General features: G+C 38.5%; 1 protein-coding gene across 1 annotated transcript; it reads left to right on the top strand.

Moving 5' to 3' along the window:
* The first annotated feature begins 136 nt into the window (after nucleotides 1-136).
* LOC117064623 (zinc finger protein 474-like) lies at nucleotides 137-26,938 on the top strand. The gene is made up of 3 exons (XM_033178641.1): nucleotides 137-225; nucleotides 23,839-24,019; nucleotides 26,771-26,938. The coding sequence occupies exons 1-3, from the start codon at nucleotides 193-195 to the stop codon at nucleotides 26,920-26,922; spliced, it is 366 nt and encodes a 121-aa protein (XP_033034532.1). The 5' UTR covers nucleotides 137-192; the 3' UTR covers nucleotides 26,923-26,938.
* Nucleotides 26,939-27,750: the final 812 nt, after the last annotated feature.

Below are 27,750 nucleotides of genomic sequence, written 5' to 3'. Positions count from 1 at the left end.
TTTTAATAATCTTCAGTGGTCCTAGTTCACCTCCTCAGCTGTGCTGATGTCATGAAAACCAGCCTCGACCTCACAAACTACCCCTTGATGATGCTGACAGCTGGACTACTAATACCCAACTTGCTGTGCCGTCTCTTCATCTTTCCTTGGTGCCAACCATGCCTGCATATCAGGGCAGCATTCCATGATCCCATGGCTCTCAGGTCAACAAACCACAACACTAAGGTAACAGGACCAGTTCTCTTCTACGTTGTTGGCTCCAGAAGCCAACCCAAGGGAATTTGTGTATATGTATTACATGTGTGGAATATGTGTGTGTTGAAGGTGGGGAGAGTTACACATTTTAGAGCAACAGCCTCATCAGTGAAATTGATGTATAGCTTTCTAATGCAAAAATTTAAAGGATAATACTCACCTGTACAAATCACAGTCTAATCTAATCATTTAAAAGCTCATCCTTAACTTATAATTATATATCACATATTGCTGGGTAGAGAGACTGTGATAGATACAATTACATCTCCCAGAGCCCAAAGCTCAAAGCAAAAATAGGTGCTCTTCCTTTGCACTGGCATTTCTTTATGTGGCTTTCTGCTTCTCTAGAAAGAAAAGTACTGACTGTAACTTCTGTGAGCGGAGAGGATCACATATTATAAATGCAAATATTATTTAGGCCTAAAATGAACAAAAACCATAACATAGTTATACTCTCAAAAAGTTAATCTAGCTTAATTTCGTATGTCTTCAAAGCCTTTTTTCCCCATCGCTTGCTTCCGGCCCAAACACATGTACATCCACATTTCCTAGTGATCATGGATCATGGATACTGAATCTTTATATAGTGAGTGAATGGATATAGCTCCAGTACTTAAAAATCCAAATTCCAAGGTCAACAACTACAATCTCTCCCAAAATTCTTGAAACTCCAACCAAGGTAGTGCAATGCAATCTGTAAGGAGTCCTTGCTGAAACAGAGGTGATTGTCCCATAAACAGAATCTCACTGCTCAATGTGAGGCATAAGTTCAGCCTTATGGATAGGTGGGGAATTGAGATAACTTAAGACTCCATCTTCTTCTCTCCCATTATGTTGTGCAGTGCTGATCTTCCTTACATCTCTTGTCTCTTTCTAACATTTACTTTATGAGGTTGTCTTATACATAGAAAGAAATGACCTACAAATTGAAGAAAGGGCTAGTAAATCCAGGAACTCAATAAGTTTCCAGTATTCTCAGCCCAAGAACCTGCTCTGATGCCATGATCCCATCTTTAAAATCTCCCATACTGCTGTCATATCCCCAGTTACATTTAATCAGAGAAGGTGGGAACATAAAGGTATCACTGGTCCCATCTTAAAACTTCAAGTAATTGGAGGCAGAGAGTAGAAGCAAAGGATAAGGAGAGATCGGGGTCAACTCTGATAGGAAAATTTTTAAAAAATATCTTAAAGTTAGAATTCTTTCTGGCCTATCCAAGGCGATGGTCTTCTTTTTATAGGAAAACTCCTTTTCTTGGCCTCCACCCCGAGCAGTATGCTCTCTAACACATAAGCTGTAGACAAATCAGGCACTAGAAATAACCCAACGTCCAAGTTCAGATCAGAGAGCATTTTTTTTCATCTTTTTAATTATATGCACTGGACAAATTGAGTGTCTGCCATAGCCCATGGGTCTTTCTTGTCTTTCCTTCATTTTCCCTTGTTTCTCCATTTTACTCTGTGACCTGGAAGCCAACTGGCCTGAGTCAGGCCTGTATCCAAACCGAAGAGCACAAGAACCAAACACCAAGAACATTCTCCAACCATTTTCTTCAAGGAGAGTTATTTCAGACAAGAATTTGGCAAGACGTTTAATCAACACCTCAAATACTTCACCTTCCAACTATGTTCTTCTAAGATCAGAAAAACAAAAACAGAAACGGTTCTTATCTCAAAAGTGAAAATTTAAAAAAAAAAAAACCTTCAGCTAGGAAATTGTGTTTCTTTCAGAAACCTAGACTAAATTAGAGCCTAATTTGGAATTCATTCTTTGACCTATATTTTTCAGCTTTGTAGCTCAAGATTGACAATTAAATAACTAAAATGTCAAGCACGAATTTGAAATATCAATAGTTCTTTTTAAAAAAATACATAAAGATAATTTAATAAAAACAACATTTCCAAATGAATGTCAAATCTTTCTTATGTTAAAAGGAGCAAAACAAAACTCCAAATCACAAGTAACAGCCTCTTTTAGTTGGCCAATAGACAGGCCGGATTGGGAAATTCTTTTACGCGGCATCCAGTGATTTCCAAAAACAATTTAATTTCAAACAACGATCCTTCCAGATGTGACATTTGGGGAGAATTGTTTAAAACACCAGAAGTAAATGTGAAATACCAGTGGTTTCTTTTTTTTTTTTTTTTGTTTTTTTTTATTTATTTATTTTTTTTTTTTATTATACTTTAAGTTCTAGGGTACATGTGCATGACGTTTTATCTGTATAACTCCCCAATGCAATCCCTCCCTCCTCCCCCCTCCCCATGATAGGCCCCAGTGTGTGATGTTCCCCTTCCCGAGTCCAGTGATCTCATTGTCAGTTCCCACCTATGAGTGAGAACATGCGGTGTTTGGTTTTCTCTTCTTGTGATAGTTTGCTAAGAATGATGGTTTCCAGCTGCATCCATGTCCCTACAAAGGACGCAAACTCATCCTTTTTGATGGCTGCATAGTATTCCATGGTGTATATGTGCCACATTTTCTTAATCCAGTCTGTCACAGATGGACATTGGGTTGATTCCAAGTCTTTGCTATTGTGAATAGTGCCGCAATAAACAACGTGTGCATGTGTCTTTGTAGTAGAGTAATTTATAATCCTTTGGGTATATACCCAGTAGGGGATGGCTGGGTCATATGGTACATCTAGTTCTAGATCCTTGAGAATCGCCATACTGTTTTCCATAATGGTTGAACTAGTTTACAATCCCACCAACAGTGTAAAAGTGTTCCTATTTCTCCACATCCTCTCCAACACCTGTTGTTTCCTGACTCTTAATGATTGCCATTCTAACTGTGTGAGATGGTATCTCATTGTGGTTTTGATTTGCATTCTCTGATGGCGAGTGATGACGAGCATTTTTTCATGTGTCTGTTGGCTGTATGGATGCTTCTTTGAGAATGTCTGTTCATATCCTTTCCCCACTTTTTGATGGGGTTGTTTGCTTTTTTCTTGTATATTTGTTTGAGTTCTTGGTAGATTCTGGATATTAGCCCTTTGTCAGATGAGTAGGTTGCAAAAATTTTTTCCCATTCTGTAGGTTGCCTGTTCACTCTGATGGTAGTTTCTTTGGCTGTGCAAAAGCTCTTTAGTTTAATTAGATCCCATGTGTCAATTTTTGCTTTTGCTGCCGTTGCTTTTGGTGTTTTAGACATGAAGTCCTTGCCCATGCCTATGTCCTGAATGGTACTACCTAGATTTTCTTCTAGGGTTTTTATGGTATTAGGTCTAACATTTAGTCTCTAATCCATCTTGAATTAATTTTCGTATAAGGGGTAAGGAAGGGATCCAGTTTCAGCTTTCTACTTATGGCTAGCCAATTTTCCCAGCACCATTTATGAAATAGGGAATCCTTTCCCCATTTCTTGTTTCTCTCAGGTTGTCAAAGATCAGATGGCTGTAGATGTGTGGTATTATTTCTGAGGACTCTGTTCTGTTCCATTGGTCTATCTCTGTTGTGGTACCAGTACCATGCTGTTTTGGTTACTGTAGCCTTGTAGTATAGTTTGAAGTCAGGTAGCGTGACGCCTCCAGCTTTGTCCTTTTGACTTAGGATTGTCTTGGCAATGCGGGCTCTTTTTTGGTTCCATATGAACTTTAAAGCCGTTTTTCCAATTCTGTGAAGAAAGTCTTGGTAGCTTGATGGGGATGGCATTGAATCTAAAATCACCTTGGGCAGTATGGCCATTTTCACGATATTGATTCTTCCTATCCATGAGCATGGTATGTTCTTCCATTTGTTTGTGTCCTCTTTGATTTCACTGAGCAGTGGTTTGTAGTTCTCCTGAAGAGGTCCTTTACATCCCTTGTAAGCTGGATTCCTAGGTATTTGATTCTCTTTGAAGCAATTGTGAATGGAAGTGATTATTCCTGATTTGGCTCTCTGCTTGTCTGTTACTGGTGTATAAGAATGCTTGTGATTTTTGCACATTAATTTGTATCCTGAGACTTTGCTGAAGTTGTTATAGCTTAAGCAGATTTTGGGCTGAGACAATGGGGTTTTCTAAATATACAATCATGTCATCTGCAAACAGGACAATTTGACTTCTTCTTTTCCTAACTGGATACCCTTGATTTCTTTCTCTTGCCTGATTGCCCTAGCCAGAACTTCCAACACTATGTTGAATAGGAGTGGTGAGAGAGGGCATCCCTGTCTTGTGCCAGTTTTCAAAGGGAATTTTTCCAGTTTTTGCCCATTCAGTATGATATTAGCTGTGGGTTTGTCATAAATAGCTCTTATTATTTTGAGGTACGTTCCATCAATACCAAATTTATTGAGCGTTTTTAGCATAAAGGGCTGTTGAATTTTGTCAAAAGCCTTTTCTGCATCTATTGAGATAATCATGTGGTTCTTGTCTTTGGTTCTGTTTATATGCTGGATTACGTTTATTGATTTGCGAATGTTGAACAGCCTTGCATCCCAGGGATGAAGCCCACTTGATCATGGTGGATAAGCTTTTTGATGTGATGTGCTGAATCCGGTTTGCCAGTATTTTATTGAGGATTTTTGCATCGATGTTCATCAGGGATATTGGTCTAAAATTCTCTCTTTTTGTTGTGTCTCTGCTGCAGGCTTTGGTATCAGGATGATGTTGGCCTCATAAAAGAGTTAGGGAGGATTCCCTCTTTTTCTATTGATTGAAATAGTTTCAGAAGGAATGGTACCAGCTCCACCTTGTACCTCTGGTAGAATTCAGCTGTGAATCCATCTGGTCCTGGACTTTTTTTGGTGGGTAGGCTATTAATTGTTGCCTCAATTTCAGAGCCTGCTATTGGTCTATTCAGGGATTCAACTTCTTCCTGGTTTAGTCTTGGGAGAGTGTAAGTGTCCAGGAAATTATCCATTTCTTCTAGATTTTCTAGTTGATTTGCGTAGAGGTGTTTATAGTATTCTCTGATGGCAGTTTGTATTTCTGTGGGGTCGGTGGTGATATCCCCTTTATCATTTTTTATTGCGTCTATTTGATTCCTCTCTCTTTTCTTCTTTATTAGTCTAGCTAGCGGTCTGTCAATTTTGTTGATCTTTTCAAAAAACCAACTCCTGGATTCATTGATTTTTTGGAGGGTTTTTTGTGACTCTATCTCCTTCAGTTCTGCTCTGATCTTAGTTATTTCTTGCCTTCTGCTAGCTTTTGAATGTGTTTGCTCTTGCCTCTCTAGTTCTTTAATTGTGATGTTAGAGTGTCAATTTTAGATCTCTCCTGCTTTCTCTTGTGGGCATTTAGTGCTATAAATTTCCCTCTACACACTGCTTTAAATGTGTCCCAGAGATTCTGGTATGTTGTATCTTTGTTCTCATTGGTTTCAAAGAACATCTTTATTTCTTTTCATTTCGTTATGTACCCAGTAGTCATTCAGGAGCAGGTTGTTCAGTTTCCATGTAGTTGAGCGTTTTGGATTGAGTTTCTTAGTCCTGAGTTCTAGTTTGATTGCACTGTGGTCTGAGAGACAGTTTGTTATATTTCTGTTCTTGTACATTTGCTGAGGAGTGCTTTACTTCCAATTATGTGGTCAATTTTGGAATAAGTGCGATGTGGTGCTGAGAAGAATGTATATTCTGTTGATTTGGGGTGGAGAGTTCTATAGATGTCTATTAGGTCCGCTTGGTGCAGAGATGAGTTCAATTCCTGGATATCCTTGTTCACTTTCTGTCTCGTTGATCTGTCTAATGTTGACAGTGGAGTGTTGAAGTCTCCCATTATTATTGTATGGGAGTCTAAGTCTCTTTGTAGGTCTCTAAGGACTTGCTTTATGAATCGGGTGCTCCTGTATTGGGGCATATATATTAGGAGAGTTAGCTCTTCCTGTTGAATTGATCCCTTTACCATGATGTAATGGCCTTCTTTGTCTCTTTTGATCTTTGATGGTTTAAAGTCTGTTTTATCAGAGACTAGGATTGCAACCCCTGCTTTTTTGTTGCTCCATTTGCTTGGTAGATCTTCCTCCATCCCTTTTTTGAGCCTATGTATGTCTCTGCATGTGAGATGGGTCTCCTGAATACAGCAGACTGATGGGTCTTGACTCTTGATCCAGTTTGCCAGTCTGTGTCTTTTAATTGGAGCATTTAGTCCATTGACATTTAGGTTAATATTGTTATGTGTGAACTTGATCCTGTCATTATGATATTAACTGGTTATTTTGCTCGTTAGTTGATGCAGTTTCTTCCTAGCCTCGATGGTCTTTACATTTTGGCATGTTTTTGCAATGGCTGGTAACCGCTTGTAGGCAGGCCACCATTCAAATTCAGGAAATACAGAGAACGCCACAAAGATACTCCTCCAGAAGAGCAACTCCAAGACACATAATTGCCAGATTCACCAAAGTTGAAATGAAGGAAAAAATCTTAGGGCAGCCAGAGAGAAGGTAGGGTTACCCACAAAGGGAAGCCCATCAGAATAACAGCAGACCTCTCGGCAGAAACTCTACAAGCCAGAAGAGAGTGGGGGCCAATATTCAACGTTCTTAAAGAAAAGAATTTTCAACCCAGAATTTCATATCCAGCCAAACTAAGCTTCATCAGTGAAGGAGAAATAAAATCCTTTACAGATATCAGCAAATGCTTAGAGATTTTGTCACCACCAGGCCTGCCTTACAAGAGACCCTGAAGGAAGCCCTAAACATGGAAAGGAACAACCAGTGGTTTCTAAACAACCAAACTCTCCAATTGTTAAGGTTTGGGATTGAACTATGCAGTTACTCCTATATATTACAATATTATTTATACTTTGTATCTAAGACACGACTAAGAGAGTAGAAACTTAATTGTATACATTCAGACTCAGTCAGGTTGGTTGAAATTATGTTTTAAATGGCTGAAGGCAAAATTCTGATTTGGAGAAATGAGTCTCTGGTGGCCTCGCCTCATATTCTAATCTCCTTTGCATTTTAGCACCTTCTGCACTCTCCCTACCTCTGCCACCCCCACCCCTTGGTATTGTTGGAAGGGGGTCAAGATAATTTTATAAACTTAACAGAAAACCATCTTTCATAGGACTGTTTGCATTCTGAAAACCTATCTGGGAGAAAATAATGTTTGACCCAAAGGAATAAACTTTCGAGATAGTTGGGAGAGCAAAGGCGGGAGTTTTGCTAATTTTTCCCCAGTCCTGTCCTATGGCTGACTCTGGACATGTAAGGCAGGGCATGATACCCCACTGACCACTGATGACTGTATCTCCCATGTTTTTAGAAGCAACTGGAATCAGACAGACCTAGATTCAGATCACAGATGCACAATTAAATTAAATATCTTTGAACAAGTTACTTAACCTCCCCAAGTCTCAGTTTCCACCATGAGAGGTTGAAATGAGAGGATGCCTACAAAGGACCTGGGATGGTGCTTGACAAAACTTTATCTGTGGGCTTCTCCCTGCCCGCTTTACAGAAGACCCAACTCTCTGCAATAGAAACCAACTCTTCCACTTAGTAATCACTGTGTGCCTCAGTTTCCTGGTTTATAAAGCAGGGGCATTGAGCTCTGCCCAGAGGGTTATTATGAGAATAAATGAAATAAAGCATGTAAAGTGTTTAGTACAGGGCCTGTTACTTAGCAAATGCTGGTAATTAGCTGCCATTATGCCACTTGTTCAGACATGTTTAATATTGCAATATACACAAGGATTTATAAAAGAGGTTTTAGCTTTTTTCATCAAGTATGGAGGGAGGAGAACGCTCACTCTTACTTCCTCCATCCAAACTTCCTGCATTCTATGATATGCCCTGTGCACTTACCACAGAAATCTCAATTATTTGGCTTAATGGAAGGAATCCGGAGTGTGGAAAATCTAAAACAGAAGCTAAGGTCCAAATTTTTAGTTTAATTTTATCATGGAGAAAGAGAAACACTCGTTGATGGAATGACACACATTCAAATAGCTACACAATCACATAATTCCCTCAGACCTTGGCAAAATGTGCCCTGTTTATGACAGCCTGGGATCCAGCTGGGAGCAGAGAAAGCAAAAATCCCCCAGAGAGTAAATGACTCAAGGATTACCCATGCTTACTGTGTGCATAGCGTCTTGGAAATCAGTCTCATGCCTTAAAGTACAGTTTCTTTTGCCTAAGGATAGGCTTCAAGCCTCCTGTCAAGTTCTGTTGTAATCATCGTCATGCTTAAATTCAAAAAGAACAAGGAATCTTCAATGTGATAATCTCCGTGTCACTATGCTTTTTTTTTTTTTTTTTTTTTTTTTTGCTCTAAAGTACCTTTCCTACTATCCTACTACCTGGCAAGTTGTGTTTTAATTCCTCAGTCAATGATTCAGCTTTTGAGTGAAAACACTGACTCTATAGGAGATCTCAGCTAAAAATGCAAAAATTCCCCTGATAGGTGACCAACCCTTTTTAGTCATTGGCACATTCATTTCTTAGAAATGAGATATAAGGAAAATACCTTTTATTGGCGATATGACTGAGGAGAGGAATTGGAAAAATAGGCAGCTCAGAGTCACAAGCTCAAATGCTTTCAGGGGCAGAACAGGCTGCATAGAGGGCAACGGGGAGTGGTAGAGCTTGTGGTATACTAGAGAGTAAGCCTCACCTAAAGATATTCACATTTAAAACTTTTAAGAACATTGTGCTGGCCAATTAAAACATGCTGTTGATTAAAATGACTGTTGGTCCATCTGCTTGCAACCTGAAATTCAGAGCATAAAGCCAAGAGGAGGCAGTACCATTGGGTAGTCCAGGTGAGATGCTGTAAAGACCCAGGCCTGGGCCAGGAGAAGACAGCTGCGGATGCTGAAGGAGCAAGCTGTTTGTGCGATAGCTGTGTGCAGGGACCGGGGCATACACACTTCATACCTGACCATAGGGTAACTCACCCCAGCAGCCAACTACCATTTGGATCACCTGTGGGAGTCTCTGGAACAATGAAGCTATTCTTCTGGATCAGAAGTCTTGGAGCCAAACTGATAATTCTGATAATTTTTAAGGACCAAAAGTCAAGGATGCTAGAGAGGCTGCACATCTGGAGACTAGTTTTCAAAATTAATCAGTCTGACTTCAAACATGTTAGTGGGCAGAGAAGTCAGGATGCTTCCTCCACTCAGCAGGTCCCCTTCTCACCCTGCCCTTGTATCTTGAGTAATTTCAAATGAATGGGCTCAGCACATGCCAAACAGGGATCTGTCAACCTGATACTGTCTCAGAGATAGAGCTTTGGACAAAGCTAAAAAATATTTTCTAAATAAAGGGGTTGGATTGAGAGGAAAGGGGCAAAAAGAAAAGAAAGTAAATAAAGTAGTGAGTTCAAGATGGTCATTCCCACTGTTAGGGCCTGTTCTCAGTTCTGCATCCAGCACAGTCCCTGGCACATTGTCCGTAATCAGAAAATACTTCTGAGCAACAATATCTGGGCTTCAATTAAATCACCTAGTGAGGGACAGCCCTTCCTCCACATGCGTTTCCATTTAGTGTGGGTCTCAGCTTTGTTTCCAGCAGATGTCTCTGGTTTATTTCTGCTCACAATGGAAATGCAGTATCAAAATCTAGAATCCTATTGTTTTATTGGCTTTTGAAATTGAAAAGCGTCTGATTCATCCCAGACATTTATGGACTAGCATACTGTACCGGTTACCAGTCACACTCCATCTGAGAGACAAAGTACACATTGACATATATGGCCAGTTCTAGGCCCATTTGTGAGATAGGGTAAGGATTGTCATGTCTATCTCCCCCGTGGTCACCATTTTTTAATTCTATATGTTGTGACTTGTCTTATTACAGATTAGTGATTACAACTGTATGGTTGGAAAGTTTCTGAAGGTAGGAGTGCCTTTTTTCTGATTTGCTCCAAGTCGCGGTTCAGGCTTACAGGGTCTATTTCCCTTGCAGGATATTCTCTCACCTCTGAGTTCCCTGAGTTCTCTTTGATTCTTAGGTTAATGAATAACCTCAAATGAACACAGGGAATATGACTGTTTTGATGTAGGGATGATGCAGCCTACAAAATGTAGGTTTGATGTAGGGATGATGCAATCTACAAAAAAAAAAAAAAAGACCATTAAACTTTCTGCATTTAAAAAAATATTTCCAAGTAATGTACAAAGCATGTTACTTGGGAGAAGGACACAGGCATTTCATTTGCATACATATTTAGTAGTAACATAGTTTACATTTTGATGTGGCTCTTTGGCAAAGGCCCACTAAAATGACCTCATCAAAAAAGCAGAGTGTTTTTGTAATGGTTACAAATAAATCCAGCAAATTACTGCCTTCCAATGTGTGAATGCAGGAGGCTTCCTCTATTCCCTGGTAGCAGATGGGTAATTGTTCCTGTGCCCTTCTAGAGCCAAAGTTCTCAGCTGTCTCTTTCCGAGCTGAATGACCCTAAAGAAAATAATTGTAGGCTGGAGAGTATACAAGGGCAAGCACAAGGAAAATATAAAGGAATAAATAGTGTGACACAAGAGGAGCCTTTCAGTATCCCTAAAATCAACTGTAGATGAGGACTAACTGAATTTGTGTGTGTTTTGTGCATACACACACACACACACTTATATACCAATGAACCTTGAAGTTCCTCATATGTTGGAAGATAAGAAACTTGTCAGCTATATCTCCATTTTATTATTATTATACTTTAAGTTCCAGGGTACATATGAACAACATGCAGGTTTGCTACATATTATACATGTGCCATGTTGGTGTGCTGCACCCGTTAACTCATCATTTACATTAGGTATATCTCCTAATGCTGTCCCTCCCCACTCCCCCTACCCCACGACAGACCAGTGTGTGATGTTCCCCACCCTGTGTCCAAGTGTTCTCATTGTTCAATTCCCACCTATGAGTGAGAATGTGCAGTGTTTGGTTTTCTGTCCTTGCAATAGTTTGCTCAGAATGATGGTTTCCAGCTTCATCTAAGTCCCTACAAAGGACATGAACTCGTCCTTTTTTATGGCTGCATAGTATTCCATGGTGTATATGTGCCACATTTTCTTTTTTTTTTTGGTAGAGACGGGGTTTCACCATGTTAGCCAGGATGGTCTCGATCTCCTGACCTCGTGATCCGCCCGTCTCGGCCTCCCAAAGTGCTGGGATTACAGGCTTGAGCCACCGCGCCCGGCCGAGCCACATTTTCTTAATCCAGTCTATCATTGATGGACATTTGGGTTGGTTCCAAGTCTTTGCTATTGTGAATAGTGCCGCAATAAACATATGTGTGCATGTGTGTTTATAGTAGCATGATTTATAATCTTTTGGGCATATACCCAGTAATCAGATGGCTGGGCCAAATGGTATTTCTAGCTCTAGATCCTTTAGGAATCATGACACTGTCAGTTTAATTAGATTCCATTTCTCAATTTTGGCTTTTGTTGCCATTGCTTTTGGTGTTTTAGACATGAAGTCCTTGCCCATGCCTATGTCCTGAATGGTATTGCCTAGGTTTTCTTCCAGGGTTTTTATGGTTTTAGGTCTGATATTTAAGTCTTTAATCCATCTTGAATTAATTTTTGTATAAGGTGTAAGGAAGGGATCCAGTTTCAGCTTTCTACATATGGCTAGCCAAGAAACTGGTCGGTTATGTTTCAAACAGACAAGATGCCATGCACGTGGATGCAAAGGGACAGTCCTGCTTTTATGTTATTCATCTCTGGCTGCAGGGCTCAGGTCCTGAAACTCTAGGGTTGAGCTTTTCTTGATGAAATCTTATGTAAATGGGGTTGCTTCTTAATGGACTTTGTCCTACAAAAAAATGTAATGTCCTGAAAAAAAGGCTTGATAAAATATTTTCTAATTTGGTCTTTTTATTTGTTTTCTTTTGTGGTTATATGCTTTGTTTTTTGAACTAGGAAAACTTCTTGGGAGACAAATTAAAGAGTTCAGAATAGAGATCATTTGACATATTCCCTAGGTCCTGGCAAAAAATAACTAAAATACATTACTTGATTCTGGAATTTCTTTTACAATGTGTAATGCTGACTTTGAACTGACTGCATTTCATGGGCATGGCAATGCAAAAATACTCCACTAAACTGTATCTGCACTAGTGTTTTTAACCAGCCTTATTGAGAAATAATTTGCAAACAATAAACTGTATCCATTAAACATGAGCAATTCAATGAATTTTGATGGTTTTAGAAACCTATTATACCACCACCATAACCAAGACATAGAACATTTTCATTACCTTCCAAAATGTCTTATATTTCTTTATCACCTTCCACTTCTAGCCTCCAGGCAACCACTAATCTACAGATTGGTCTGGGTTTTATATAAATACAATCATGCCATGTGCACTCTTGTGTTCGGTTTCTTTCAGCATAATGATTCCGAGTTTCATCCACTGGTGCGAGTGGCAGTAGTTCTTTTTTATTGCTCAGTAATAGAGCATTGAAAGACTGTATTCAACTTTCTTGCTCTATTTATGGATGTTTCAAGTTGCATTCGTGTTTTGTTTTGTTTTATGTTTTTTGTTTTTTGAGACGGAATCTCACTCTGTTTCCCAGGCTGGAGCCTCAGCCTCCCTAATAGCTGGGATTACAGGCACCCACCATCATGCCCAGCTAATTTTTGTATTTTTGTAGAGATTAAGTTTCATCACGTTGGCCAGGCTGGTCTTGAACTCCTGACCGCAGATGATCTGCCCGCCTCAGCCTCCCAAAGTGCTGGGATGACAGGCGTGAGCCACCACACCTGGCCAAATTCATGTTTTTTTATTGTGACTTCAGAGCTTTAGTGCAGGCAGAACCAATTTGCATTTCTCCAATATGGGAAAACCAAGATGGTTTAGTGTATAAAAATTATAAATTGTCCCATCTGGCCCATTTCTTAATCTGATTGTGTCTCAAAGATATGAAGTCCTCATCCGTGCATTCAGGGCTCAACACAATCCCCCAAATTGCCCTCTCTTTATCCAAAACAGCACAACACCTTAACTTGACTGATGCAGCTCTTATTATAGAAAGCCCTTCCTTTCAAGTGTTATTTGTCAAATCTCTACCCCACTATTCCGACAGTAGGACGAAGTCTGGGATCTGGACTAAGGTGGAAAGGCAGAGGGCCACGGGAGACATTTAGAAAAGGTCGCGACCTTCAACTATTTTCTCAAGATCTAACCACTCGTGTTTCCACCCTATGTGGAACAGATTGATCTTCACTTGTATACTTCCTCTAAGCAGCCTTCTTGTTTCCATTATGGGCATTAGGGCTTTCAAGTTCACATACTACAGTACTATTAAACAGTTGTTGAAAAGGTCATGTTGTTTAGCAGCTTGCCTAAAGGAGTTCTCCTCTCTCCAGTACAGTTCTACCATTCAATAAACTCACTTCAGATATTATCCACTTCATTGGCTTCTGATCAAAACACTTCCTTTTCTTCCTGCTTCAGACTTCTGTGGCACTATGTCCCCATATCATGATACTTACACCTTTTGGCTTGTAAATTAATAGTTTATATGTTTGCCTCCATAACTAAGGAGAGTTAAGGATTAGGATTCCCCACAACCTCCAGCTTGGTGCTGGAGGAAGTAGATGAATGAAGGCATGGAGACAGCAAAGTTGAGGACTGTGGCCTCTAGCTCAGGGAATAGTGTCCAGTTTGGTGTGGCTCAAAGATGTGTTTCGTGGGGCTAAGATTGGCCATGGCTGAAGTCAGTATGAAGTGTTGGACTTTACTCTGTAGCCACAGAGAACCACAAAATCACTGAGATCATGTTAGATAGGCCAAGTTTGCACAAAACAGTCAAGTGGGGTGGGGGCGGAGATAGTTGAGAAGATGAAAATTATATGGCGATATGTCAATCCAGCTAGAATGGGCAATACAGGATCCAAAGGATGGCCTGGTTCATCCATCCACCAAATTATCCTTTTGACTGCCACTTTTCAAAATAAGATGACTAGTACCACACAGCCCCACTTAGTTGCTTATGAGTTCATTTTTTGACTAATGCGATCAGGAGCGGGAAACAGCCTAGACAAAATTAAAACATCTGTAAGAGTTGCATTTAGGATTATCTTATGGTGGAAATGGACTCATGCTAAATCTTGTTCTCAGATTATTTTTCCAGACATTTGTTACTGCTCTTTAAAGTAATGGAGCAGAATTCTAGGATTGCAATTATGTTTCGTCATACAAGTATTTAACTGATATGTACTCAACTATAAACAATAAGCAAAATAAAACAGTATTGGAATAATGCAACTTAAAGTACTGTAAGTATTTTTATTTTGTATTTAAAAGGAAAATGTTTTCTATTGACAACACTTCTGACACCAAATGTGTGGATTTTCTCCCTCACGGCAACAACCAGTTCTCCAGACAACTAAGTGTTGTCCCAGAGTTAGCGCAGACCTCACAAGTTGAGGGCTCAGTCTCACAAGACTGCTCCCCAGCTTCAGAAGCCAATCACAACTACTGGGAAGTCAGGTTACTCACACTTCTGTCAACTTGGTTAAAAACTGAATTTCCCATGATCCTCCCTTCATGCTTAATAATTAGCTCTAACAGCTCACAAAACTCAGGGAAACATTTTATCTTGTTATCTATGTTACCAGTTTGCTATAAATGATTACAGATGAACAGTCAGATGAATAGGTACATAGGACAAGGTATGGGGTTGGGGGTGGTGTGCAGCTTCTGTGACCTTTGGGGGCACCACCCTCCCAGCACCTCAATGGATTTGCCAACCTTGAAGCTCTTTGAAACCCTTCATTTGGAGTTTCTATGGAGCTTCTATTACATACAAATAATTGATTGAATCATTGAACATTAGTGATTATCTCAATCCCCAGCCCCTCTTCCCTCCTCAGAGGTCAGCGAGTAGGGCAGAAATTTCCAGCCCTCTCATCAGGCCTTGGTCATTCTGGCAACCAGCCCTAATCTTTAAGCTGTCTGCGGGTCCCAGCCACCAGTCATTCATTAGCATGCGAAAAGACACTCACCACTCCCAGGGATTCCAAAAGTCTTAGAAGCTCTTGTTTCAGAAATGGGAAAAGGACCAAATACAATTTTAAAAGCTCCTATCAACCCTATCACTCAAGAAGTTACAAGGGTTTTGAGAGCTCTGTGTCAGGAAGTAGGTGCAGAGATCAAATATGCATTTCTTATTATGCCATAGCCTTGTAATTTTATGCTATGCAAAACTGTATTCATTCCTAATACTAACTCTAATTCCAACTACTAGTTTGTTATAATACTAAACTATATTATATACATAATCTTGGAATATCTTTTATGAGTTATTTCAGGAATTTTCAGAAAGTAATTTAGACTGCATTATTTTACCTCTAAGGCTGATTTTATTACCTTAATTAAAAGTTAAAAGATTAACTTTTAACTCCAGAGCTGATACTCTTTTTTATTATTTTTTATTATAAAAATGATACAAATTCATTATAAAAATTCAAGCCATTAGGAAAGTATAAAAGTTACCCCAGACTCCCCTAATTTGACCTTAGTGGATATCATTCCAGGCATCTGTGTACACAGACATACATAAGTAGACATGTATATGTTTTCATATAAGTGAAATTATTAGCAGAGATAAATTTAATTTACTTGCATTTGACAAAAAGACACCAAAGTGAAACTAATAATTTTGCTGAACTTTAGGATAATATTTCTTTACTAAAAGTTTAGTTTTTAAAAGGACCCACTAAAAAAAAAAAAAGTAATTATTAAAGGATTTGCAAAACATTAACTTCAAGTTTTAATTTTACATTGCTTCAATTGACTGTTTCACATGAAAATTGAGGAATTTAATGTCATTAGCTTCTTTGTACTGCTTCTTCCCCTACTAATTTTGATAATTTTATATCCTCTTCTCTATAATTTTTTTTTTTTTTTTTGAGGCAGTATCTCACACTGATGCTCACACTGGAGTGCAGTGGCACAATCACAGCTCGCTGCAGCCTCAACTTCCCGGGCTCAGGTGGTCCTCCCACTTCAGGCTACTAGTAGCTGGGAACTAAAGGCACGTGCTACCATGCCCAGCTATTTTTTACATTTTTTGTAGAGATGGGGTCTCACTGTATTGCTCAGACTCAGGCTGGTCTCAAACTTTTGGGCTCAAGCAATCTACCCTCCTTGACCTTCCAAAGTGCTGGGATTACAGATAAGAGCCACTGGGCACAGCCTCTACAATTTCTACAGTTATTTTGCCTCCCATGATTCAAGTGGATTAATTGCCACTCTTTTAGTCACAATCTCTATATTTTTTAGCTTTTTTGTTGTTTCATCCTTGATTTCTTATATTAACTAATTTTTTTCAAAGAGAATCAGAGGTAGAGTGGCTATATCATGTATTTATTATACAGGGACATTTTAGGGAGTAAAAGAAGAGCTATTAATATTAGCCAAGACAGCAGGTATATAATAAGACTATTCTAGGCAAAACAGTGCTTAGAATCACCCTAAAGCCAGATATGGTGTGTTTTATAAGTTCTTTAATGCTTCAACTTAGAACTTTCTGAGCCATTTAAACAGTGCCAAATGGCCCCTTTAGCAATGAATTATCTATTGGAAGAAAAAGTTTGGCTCTGGCGAAAAGCCCAGTAGCTCATTTCCTGGGGCTAATAGATGGGTTTTAGGGAATCTACCAATCAATTGAAATCATATCCACAATTCTGTATACATGTGCATTTTTCCGGGGAGATCACTGTGACACTAATCAGATTTTCAAAGACTATTGCTCCATACACATTTCTTACCAATTTCTATTTCATAAGGTGATGCTTGGATCGCATTCTCTGAACTCCCTTGTAAATAACATCACAGAACTATACTTTCACACTATAAGTTATCACTTCGTATCTTCTGTATAATTAGTATAAGAAGTGAACAAATGTGGGCTGGGAGCGGTGGCTCACGCCTGTAATTCCAGCACTTCGGGAGGCCGAGGCAGACGGATCACGAGGTCAGGAGATAGAGACAATCCTGGCTAACACGGTGAAACTCCATCTCTACTAAAAATACAAAAAATTAGCTGGGCGTGGTAGCGGACGCCTGTAGACCCAGCTACTCAGGAGGCTGAGGCAGGAGAATGGCGTGAACCCGGGAGGTGGAGCTTGCAGTGAGCAGAGATCGCGCCACTGCACTCCAGCCTGGGCGACAGAGTGAGACTCCGTCTCAGAAAAAAGAAAAGAAAAGAAATAAACAAATGTGGAGTGTTTCTGATATTTTGTAAAACTGCTAGTAATGACTTCCATTTTAGTTTTCATTATATCTTTTATTAAAATTCATAAATTCATGCAATAAATTTAGCGCTAGGAATATTTTTTTCCTTCTGACCAGTTGTCATAGTTCTTTCTGTGAACTCTGTTAGTTATTGAATTGTGTATTTCACAGTGGTTTCCTTCTAGCCTGTACTATCAGAGAGGTCATCTAGAGAAATTTGAGCCTATCTGAAATATAGGTATTCTAGTCTTGGTTTTCTGAAAAAACTATGTCCATTCCTCTTTTATCCAAACCTCTCTTAAGGTTCTCCAACAATTCAGTCTCTTTTCTTGGTCCTTAATCTTTCTCCCCTGCTTCAATAGTGATACTATGACAATTTCAAACAGTAACAATGAATGGATGGATGCCAGGTGATATATACAATAATTAGGATAAAAGTAGTTAAATATCCACTTCCCTCTGTGTTACACAAACCTGGCCTAAAACATTGAACATGAAGTGTTCCTGACAGAGAAAAGACATTAACAGAAAGAAAAAGATGCTGTGTGGAAAATAATATGATAATTCCAATAGTGGCCAGCAAAATAATTGAAAGCATATGAAAAGTTAGTGGATTCAAGTCAAAAGCTTTCCCTAAAGTGTTCAAGTGCCTGCCTATATCTAGCCTAAATCAATTTTCCCAGGAAACTGAGAGGACCAAAACAAAATTGTAATGAGCCCTGATAGACTTTTATGCACACTTACATAGATTTAGTGATTAACTTTTTGTAAAAAATGTCTTTTACCTTGGTGTTCGAAAAGTAATGCCACACCAGCAAAATATTATCTGAAATGTTACAGGAAAACTGTTGACCTAATTCTTTGCTCTTCAGCAACCTCAGACTTATCGACTTCCTCTGTGCCTTCCTTTGATAACACTTTCCTGAAGTTGGCTGGTCCTGGCAAGGGCCTCCATAGACAGGGCCCCCTGCTCTCACATAACCTCCTCAGCCACCCTTCCACTGCCCTCCTTACTCTGTTATGCCATGCCACTGAAAGCTACAGACTGCGCATTTGCTGAGAGGGAGCCTTCTGCTGTTTCTACCAGAGCTACAGTCCCTTCTTTCTGTTCCTTCTTTCCATCCCCCACATATCCACTTCTATCTGAAAAACGCCAAATAGGAAACCCCTGGACTGGAGAAAGAGGCCAAACAGGAAAACCTTGGCAGCTGGGGCAGTGGCAATAACCACAACTTGGAGATTGCTCAGCTTTCCCTGGAAGTTTCAGACTGACAATTGTAAAATCAGTGAAAAATAAAATAGGTCTTCTTATCGCTGTTCAGACCCATGTGGATGTATTTTTCTCTTCTGCTGTGGCTGGGTTGTTTGTGCTTCACTAGAGCATGGCTTAGGAGGAAGATGCTTAAAACATAAGAATACGGAGTATATTGCAGGTTCAACTGAAGTTCAACCACAAATACAGAGCATGGGACAAGCTTTAGAAAATATACTATAGACCATCTTCGTCTTTTCATGGTATTAATTTTCTCCCACATCCCTTTCAGTTGTTTGGTAGATGTCTTCTGATCTCTGTGTCTGCCTGTTTTCTTCTAACTTTCCTTCCAAAGGAAATCTTTTGACAGGGTGACACAAATGTCTTCGTTTTTGACCCATGCCGTTTATTTTGCTTATATGCTTGGTTAAATACTGGATTTGGCTCATACTTTCCATGTGGAATTTTATTAAATTCACTATTTTCAAAGTAAAAAGAATAACTTCTCATTTTAAACTAAAAATCTGCATTTAATTAACCTTTCCAGTAAATAAACATGTAAAAAAAATAGTAAGAAACATTTAAATGTCTTGAAAATTTTTGCTTATGCTTTGTACTTTCTGTTAGGTCTTTCTTGAATTTCTCAAATATTTTTAATGTCACTTTTCAATTGTTAGAACCCACTATATGGCTAAGAAAAGAAGGATAAACAACTATTTAGTTATTTTGATAAATGTAGACAGTTTATTGGCATAAGTTAGTATAGAATAATAGAATAAAATATTCCACTTTAAATAATACCCTTTTTATAAAACTTCAATCATCCAGGGAGTCACTTTATTTTCCCTTTTTGCTTGGTCTATGTAACTGTGGATTTATTCACCTAACATCTCTTTTTATGTCTGGTAAGCAGAAATCATAAATGTGTTTCCTTTTGGTTTTGATATTGCTCTGTGCAAGGTGAAAGTCTCAATAGTTATAGTTAAAAGTAGGCTGATCATAAGACATACACATTTACCTAGTTTTATTTCCCCAAAGGAGACCACACAATCAGCTTAATTTGTTTCTGTTTTCATGTCACCTGGTGCTACTAAAGAGCATATTGAAAAAAAGTCATTTAATTCCTACAAAGTTTCTTGCAGCTTCAGGTAACTAGGTCTTTTCCATTATTCAGTGAATATTCTTCCCTAATTGAATCATTACTACATTCCCCAGAGTGCATAATCCCAGCATCTTTCACTATTCTATTTCCCAGAATTCAAATCTCTTCATTCTCTGAAGATCACTTTGCCTTATACTTAGAAGACTAAGTCCACTTATGTGAGCTCCACCAATTCCTCACTTCTCTGCAAACACGTTTTCCCTTTCTCTAGCTTTCCTTTTTTCCCTTTTCTCAGAGGCTAACACCTCCAATTATGCCCTTAATCTCATCTTCTACTGCCTCCTCTGTGATTTTTAATTATCCCATTTTATTGGGGACCTATAATCTTTTCCTCTCTACCTAAGGCATCCCTATTCTATAAACAACTACAAAACAAACATTTCTTCTACTTTGCTTATCTCTCAAGTTTCTTTTCTGCAAGTTTTTTGAAAGTGTGTTGTTCTCTCCTCGACATAATTTTTAACTCCTAACAATTTAGCCTTTACCATGACCACTCCTTTGGAACTAATCTCTCAAAGTCCCTGCTATGGAATCCACTGATAACTCCATCTAATAGCCTTTTCTCAGCCCCTCATTACTCTTTGTAGCATCTGACAGCGTTGATGACAACATATTTCTGGAAACCAGAAATGTTTCCAGAATTCTGAATGGAATCTTTTGTCTGCATGCCCTGCTTCTTTAACTGCAAATTTGAACATTTCTCTGTGTTTTCTAGCTAGAATTTCCCTTGTCCAATATCCTTACTATAACTATTCTCCCAATAATTTTTCTCCATATATTCTTTATATACTCCTATTTATAGAATTTTCATGGTTTTAAACTTTTTTTTTCTGTGTGAATAGCTCTGAAATAAATGAATACTGAATTTGCAGGCCTGTATTTCCTGTTTTGGCTGGATTTATTTATTTAAATTCTACAATTATGTCAAACTCAACAGATCCAGAACAAAATCAATGTTTTTCTCCTTCCCTAAATTACCTTTTTGGATTTATAAATTTTATTTGTACTCTGTGCAATGCTTTTCTATAGCTCTATCCTCAGATTTAGACAGGCCCTGTGTTACTAAAATGGTAGAGGGTTCTGTCAATGCCCAATCCTCTCCCCAGTGTCAGATTGTTACCTCCTATCACTGGGTGTAAGACTTGGTGGGTAGGAGAGTATACACAGACGGTCCCTGCATGCCTGCCCCTTAGAGGGGCTTACACTCAGCTACTCTGCCCTTTTCTTGTGGCAGACAATTATGTCTCATATAAAGTTTGGAGCTTGGAGGCTTTTTCTTGGTACTATTGATCTATCTTCAAACTTAGGTAGGCCTTTTAATTCCTCTATTTATCTTGCAACTTTGAGTCTCCAGGGGACTCAAAAATTATGATTCTGTAAGCTATTCAATTTGTTCTCATTGTTTAGGTGGAAACAATGATTCTTGTGCTTTTCTATATCTTAGACAGAAACTGAATTTCCCTATTGCATCTTATCCTTAACTCTCTCATAGATGTGGTTCTCCTAAGAACAAGAAAACTAAGAATTTAAGTTCAAGTAGTTTATTTGGGAGGTGATCTCAGGATACCACAGTAAAGGAATAGGAAGAGAGACAGTGAAGAGAACAAAGCCCAGCTAGTGTGTTAACAAGTGACTGTGGTCCAGTCACTCTGGGGACTTCTGGAAAACTATATGGAATCAACCTTGGTGAGGAAGCTGGATATATATTCGCTGAGTCTCATCGGCAATTGATGAGCTGCTCTGCTGTGGGCAGAGCCTCCTCCCGATCAAAAAAAAGCAAAGAATCACAAGTGCTTGCAGTAGAAAGTTGTTGACATGATCCCAACGTGGGCAGGCATAATAGTGTTAACAATGTCTGTTATAAACTTTCTACTGACATTTATTACTTTTCCTCTCAGATATATGGGTGTACTAGAGCCTGGTGTTATTGAGAAGAGGAGTTATGCCTGATTTATCTTTGTATTGTCCCGGCATAGTAACTTGTATATAATAGTCAGAAGGCAATCGATCAATATTTATTAAATGAGAAAATATAATTTATATAGTATCAATATGAAGAATTCTGGTTAGCTCTTTTTTATTTCCTCCAAAGCCCATGTCCTCACCCCAATCCCAAGTACTCAAATAATATAGTTTAATCTTTTAATTGCCAAAAAGATAACATCACCCGACTAGTGGAGATTTTTTTAATCACATTGATTTTCCAGTTAACTTAAATGTGATATAATTTTAAAATATGATTTCCAAATCTAAGCTTTATCTAACTGATTTTTTTCTTTTTTTTAAATTATACTTTAAGTTCTGGGATACATGTGCAGAATGTGCAGGTTTGTTACATAGGTATACACGTACCATGGTGGTTTGCTGCACCTATCAACCCGTTAACTACATTAGGTATTTCTAGTCCACCATCCCCAACAGGTCCCAGCATGTGATGCTCCCCTCCCTATATCCATGTGTTCTCATTGTTCAACTTATAAGTGGTAACAGGGGGTGTTTGGTTTTCTGTTCCTGTGTTAGTTTGCTGACATTGATGGTTTCCAGCTTCATCCATGTCCCTGCAAAGGACATGAACTCATCCTTTTTTAAGGTTGCATAGTATTCCATGGTGTATATGTGCCACATTTTCTTAATTCAGTCTATCATTGATTGACATCTGGGTTGGTTCCAAGTCTTTGCTATTGTGCATATTGCTGCAATAACCATACATGTGCATGTGTCTTTATCATAGAATGATTTATAATCCTTTGGGTATATATCCAGTAATGGGGTTGCTGAGTAAGTGGTATTTCTGGTTCTAGATCCTTGAAGAATCGCCACACTGTCTTCCACACACAATGGTTGAACTAATTTACACTCCCACCAACAGTGTAAAAGTGTTCCTTTTCTCCACATCCTCTCCAGCACCTGTTGTTTCCTGACTTTTTAATGATTGCCATTCTAACTGCCATGAGACAGTATCTCATTGTGGTTTAGATTTGCATTTATCTAATGACCAGTGATGATGAGCTTTTTTTCATGTTTTTGGGCTGCATAAATGTCTTCTTTTGAGAAATATCTATTCATATCCTTTGCCCACTTTTTGATGGGGTTGTTTGTTTTTTTCTTGTAAATTTGTTTAGGTTCCTTGTAGATTCTGGATATCAGCCCTTTGTCAGATAGCTAGATTACAAAAATTTCCTCCCATTCTGTAGGTTGCCTGTTCACTCATGATAGTTTCCTTTGTGGACAGAAGCTCTTTAGTTTAATTATATCCCATTTGTCAATTTTGGCTTTTGTTGTCATTGTTTTTGGTGTTTTAGTCATGAAGTCTTTGCCCATGCCTATGTCCTGAATGGTGTTGCCTAGGTTTTCTTCTAGAGTTTTTATGGTTTTAGGTCTGATGTTTAAGTCTTTAATCCATCTTGAATTAATTCTTGTATAAGGTGTAAGGAAGGGGTCCAGTTTCAGTTTTCTGCATATGGCTAGTCAGTTTTCCCAATACCATTTCTTGAATAGGGAATCCTTTCCCCATTGCTTGTTTTTGTCAGGTTTGTCAAAGATCAGATGGTTGTAGATGTGTGGCATTATTTCTGAGGCCTCTGTTCTGTTCCATTGGTCTATACAGCTGTTTTGGTAGCAGTACCATGCTGTTTTGTTTACTGTAATCTTGAAGACAGGTGGCATGCTGCTTCAAGTTTTGTTCTTCTTTTTGCTTAGGATTGTCTTAGTTAATGAGCTCTTTTTTGGTTCAGTATAAAATATAAAGTAGTTTTTTTCTAATTCTGTGAGGAAAGTCAATGGTAGCTTGATGGGGATAGCATTGAATCTATAAATGCTAGTAGTATGTGTAGTATGGCCGTTTTCATGATATTGATTCTTCCTATCCATGAGCATGGAATGTTTTTCCATTTGTTTGTGTCCTCTCTTATTTCCCTGAGCAGTGGTTTGTAGTTCTCCTTGAAGAAGTCCTTCACATCCCTTGTAAGTTGTATTCCTAGGTATTTTATTCTCTTTGTAGCAATTGTGAATGGGAGTTCACTCATGATTTATTTTATGTTACTTACAGCCAACAATGATACGGCGTCCACCAACAGTTGTTTGCTACATTTGTGGTCGTGAATATGGAACGAAATCTATTAGCATTCATGAGCCACAATGCCTGAAAAAATGGCATAATGAAAACAACTTGTTGCCTAAAGAGTTAAGGAGACCAGTACCTAAAAAACCAGAAGTCAGGACCATTACTGGTAAGTTCCTAGAAAAAATATTTGAGTGCATAAGGGGAGACTTTTCTCTCTAAACTAATAAGAGCAGAAGTATTCTCTTTTTTTACTTGTTCAAACGACCAAAATCAGCAACATTTCCTGCTTTGGTTAAAGACAAATAAGAAAAACAGTTGTGGAATGCCTATCCAAAGTATTATCTTCCGATGCTGAGACATAAAGACATTATGTCCTGGCAACACTGTGCATGAGAGAGACCTATAGGAATTTGCTCTATTTCCCAAAAGTTTCTTTCATATATCATCAAACCCTTTGAATGTAAAATAAATAATAAAATATTTTAAAAATAAAAATAAATAAAACTTAAAAAAATATGAAACTTAAAAAAAACCTTTGGGAACATCCAAAGTCATGTTTCCAAATATGAATGTGTCTTGGTGTTCATAGAGCAGGGGTACGAAACTTGAATTTTCACCAGGTCCACTAGTCAGGTTATGACATTGAGTAAACTGGTCCGTGTGTACAACAAAGGGGAGGCAAGGACTATGATGAGGTGTGGAGCATCAGATCACTCTAAAGGAGACAAGCCGCTGCCCAGTTCCAGCTGGTGTTATCATTAAGAAATTTAGTCCAATGTACTCATATCTTTCAATGACACAAAACAAACTAGAAATCCAGACATCTATTTTAAGTTTCCAGAATTTTTTGCATTTAATCATTTGTAAAGCCTGGTGCAAACCAAATGAAACTGAAACTACACTGCCATGTTTGGCCTCATCACAAAGCCTCATGCTTATTCATTTAGGGTGTGAGAATAGTTAAGAAAATATTTTTGCTATGCAAGCTCAGACTTATCATATTTTTACCATTGTCATTTTCTCAGTAGATCCCCTAAACCATCTCATAGGACGATGTTGGTTTTAAGAGGAGTATCTTTCAATTTATGCATTGTCCTATGTAACCATAGATTTGCAATGCTGAAAAGTACCTTGGGGGGTCATTTAATGTCAATTAGTCCAAGGCACTTGTGTCAGAGATGTGACACAAGGAGAGTTTTATAACAACCCACAAAGTAGAGCCTAGATTGTATGATAAGTTCTAGATCCTGCTAGATCCTAGCTATTCACAGTCCTTGCCAAAAAGAGGACTTTACATACAGGTGGGAAAAGAGCTGAAGATGAAAACAACCAGCTACTGAAATAAGAGAATTTTCCACAAACAGGTTGTTTATTTCATTGAAACTCTCTTTCCAGCATTTCTCACTTGGTGTCAAAATCTGTTTCCTTCCCTTCTGATCTTTATCACTTTCTCTGCTTGACCATAACTACCAGAAGGCTAGAAGTAAGAGGAATGATTAGTCTGAAAGCCCTGGTGGTTCACCATTCTGTTACTGCCTACAGATGGAAAAGATAGGTCCTCTAACTGCATTGTCTTCCTCTCAGTCCCATGTTATTTATCTCTGAAGATACCCTTTCTCTCTAGGTAAAAATAATTCACATTACCATTTTTATCTCATGAACTCATTATAGTCATGGGGTTCAACTAACCCCTCTTCCTCATCTGAAATCAAAGCCCTATGCAAAAACACTTAGAAATGTGATGAATCACCTTCAAGTGAGAGTCAATGACTACTCTGGAATTTTTGAATTCATTTTAAAACTCATATGAGTAACGAGAAAGTCAGCATCATTCTTTTCTCATTTTTCAAAGCACTCAAAATACACATTCATATCCCACATAGACAGTGACGTATGTTTTATCCAAAGAAGAAATACTAGATTTTGCTGGGATTTAAATTCCCATGGAGCAGAAAAGTAAGAATTAGGAGCAGACATGTTAAAAAATTTAAGGTTCACTGTGGTTGTGTGAACCATTAGATAGAAATAGTATGTGAATTGCCTAAGCTTTAATGAAGTAATCTATGCTTTGCCAAAGATAAAAACTAAGTAATATGTTTCTGAGTGCCTTGTTACATTTTGGGGGCCTATTTTCAGTGGTTCTAAGATATAGTCAGTTTAATGTACTAAAGTCATTCTATTTTAACTAAGGTTTATTAAAGCTAAATCCCACATTGTTTCTCTAAAATAAAGCCATATGCTTTTTTTTCCCTATGCTCTGCCAATGAAGATCATACATTTCTCATCTGTCTTTGTTATTTTCTTAAGGACACATCTTTTTGTCAGATTATTCTGTTTGCATTCTCCACTTTGATTACTTAAAGAATATCTGAGTTTATGACCATGAAGAGATGATAAGTGTTTAAGATACAATTCATCTTAAATTCACTCTCAACTGTCAGTCTTGGCTTCTAAAAACATTCCACTGAAGAATTACAGAAAAGGAAAATACAAATACATGCTGATTCCCCTTTGTAAGCTTATATTTAGAGTCAACTGAAAGAAGGCCAAAAGTTATATTTGCAAAATAATGATGTATATGCAAAGATGTTAATAATTAGTGAAGAATGCATATCATAACATGTAAAACAATGTCTTTCCTTTTTAAAATCCAAAGAGTGAAAACCTCTGTCTGATTCCCAGCTAACTTTACTCAACCCTTGAAAGAGCGAGCAGCCCTTTCTTTTTTGGAGGCAAAAGTAATATGATTTGTTTAAAATACTCAGTGAACAGGTATTTCCTGAAAATATTTTCCATAGAAATTAGAATATGGTTCTCCCGAATAAAAACTGATCCATTTTACTTTTTTCTTTCCTTTTTGTTTTTGGTATTTTTTTCCCCTTTTTTTTCCTTTTGCTTTTTCCCTTTAACTTTCCAGCCAAAGGCTTCTATGATCTTGATGCTTTAAATGAAGCTGCTTGGACAAGTGCCCAGAGCCAGTTGGTTCCCTGTAATGTTTGTGGGCGTACCTTCCTGCCAGACAGACTGATTGTTCACCAACGATCTTGTAAACCCAAAGCCGCCAAGTAAAGCGCTTTTCTCTCTACTAAAGTGTTACAGGAATTAATCCCTTTGAAAGAGATTGGGATAGGGTGGGAAGGAGAAAAAGAAGGTGACGAAGGGAAACAAGGAAAACTGCAATTGACCAAGGGCTGGTCTAGCAGGGGAGGCCCAGCTCAGCGCTTTGGTGTTGTAAGCGTTGCTCACTATTATACAGTTGGGCAAATGCTCTGGTTTTAACAAGCAGCTGCATGTGCATAGGCACGCTGGGGACCATTTCACACTTCTGTCAGGCAGATTTACAAGCAGGCTGCTTCTCATCAGAGCTGAGATTTTGTCTAAAAGAAATTTCAGAGCCAACCGTCCCCGTTTTTCTTCCATTTTCTTTCCTGAACAAGATTTTGAACTTCACAATTAGGGCTCTTATTCAGTGCACAAGGGCTCCAAAGGCAACTTCAGGCAACTCCTTAATCCCAGGAAGAACTGGATTCCTTCCTCTCCCTGAGCTTTCTGAAATAACCTGTCATTCCACATGTCCTTTTATCCAGGGACATTTTTTGAGTTATTGATTGGGGCAGTTCTTTTCTCTATAAGATTGTTCAACAGCAGAGACATTCAAAACATCGCTGAGAACTCAAAGTACCGGAACCATATCTAACTCATTCTCGCTTTCAAATGGCAAGAAATGCTACAAGATATTTCAGAGCCACTGCCAGCCTCATGTGTCAGGAGACTGCTGCAATACAATTCATCAAAATAGGTGGAGGCTAGCTCCCTCCTTCTTTAGAAGTCCAGCATGAATTCTTTATGCGGTCATAGGGGTTTATAGGTGTTTTATTGTTGTGGTCTAAATGCCTG

Source organism: Trachypithecus francoisi, unplaced genomic scaffold (genome assembly GCF_009764315.1).
Source record: "Trachypithecus francoisi isolate TF-2019V2 unplaced genomic scaffold, Tfra_2.0 Lachesis_group2, whole genome shotgun sequence".
NCBI lineage: Eukaryota > Metazoa > Chordata > Mammalia > Primates > Cercopithecidae > Trachypithecus > Trachypithecus francoisi.
Note: the sequence above shows the minus strand (reverse complement) of the source record. Positions and strands in the feature narration are given on the sequence as shown.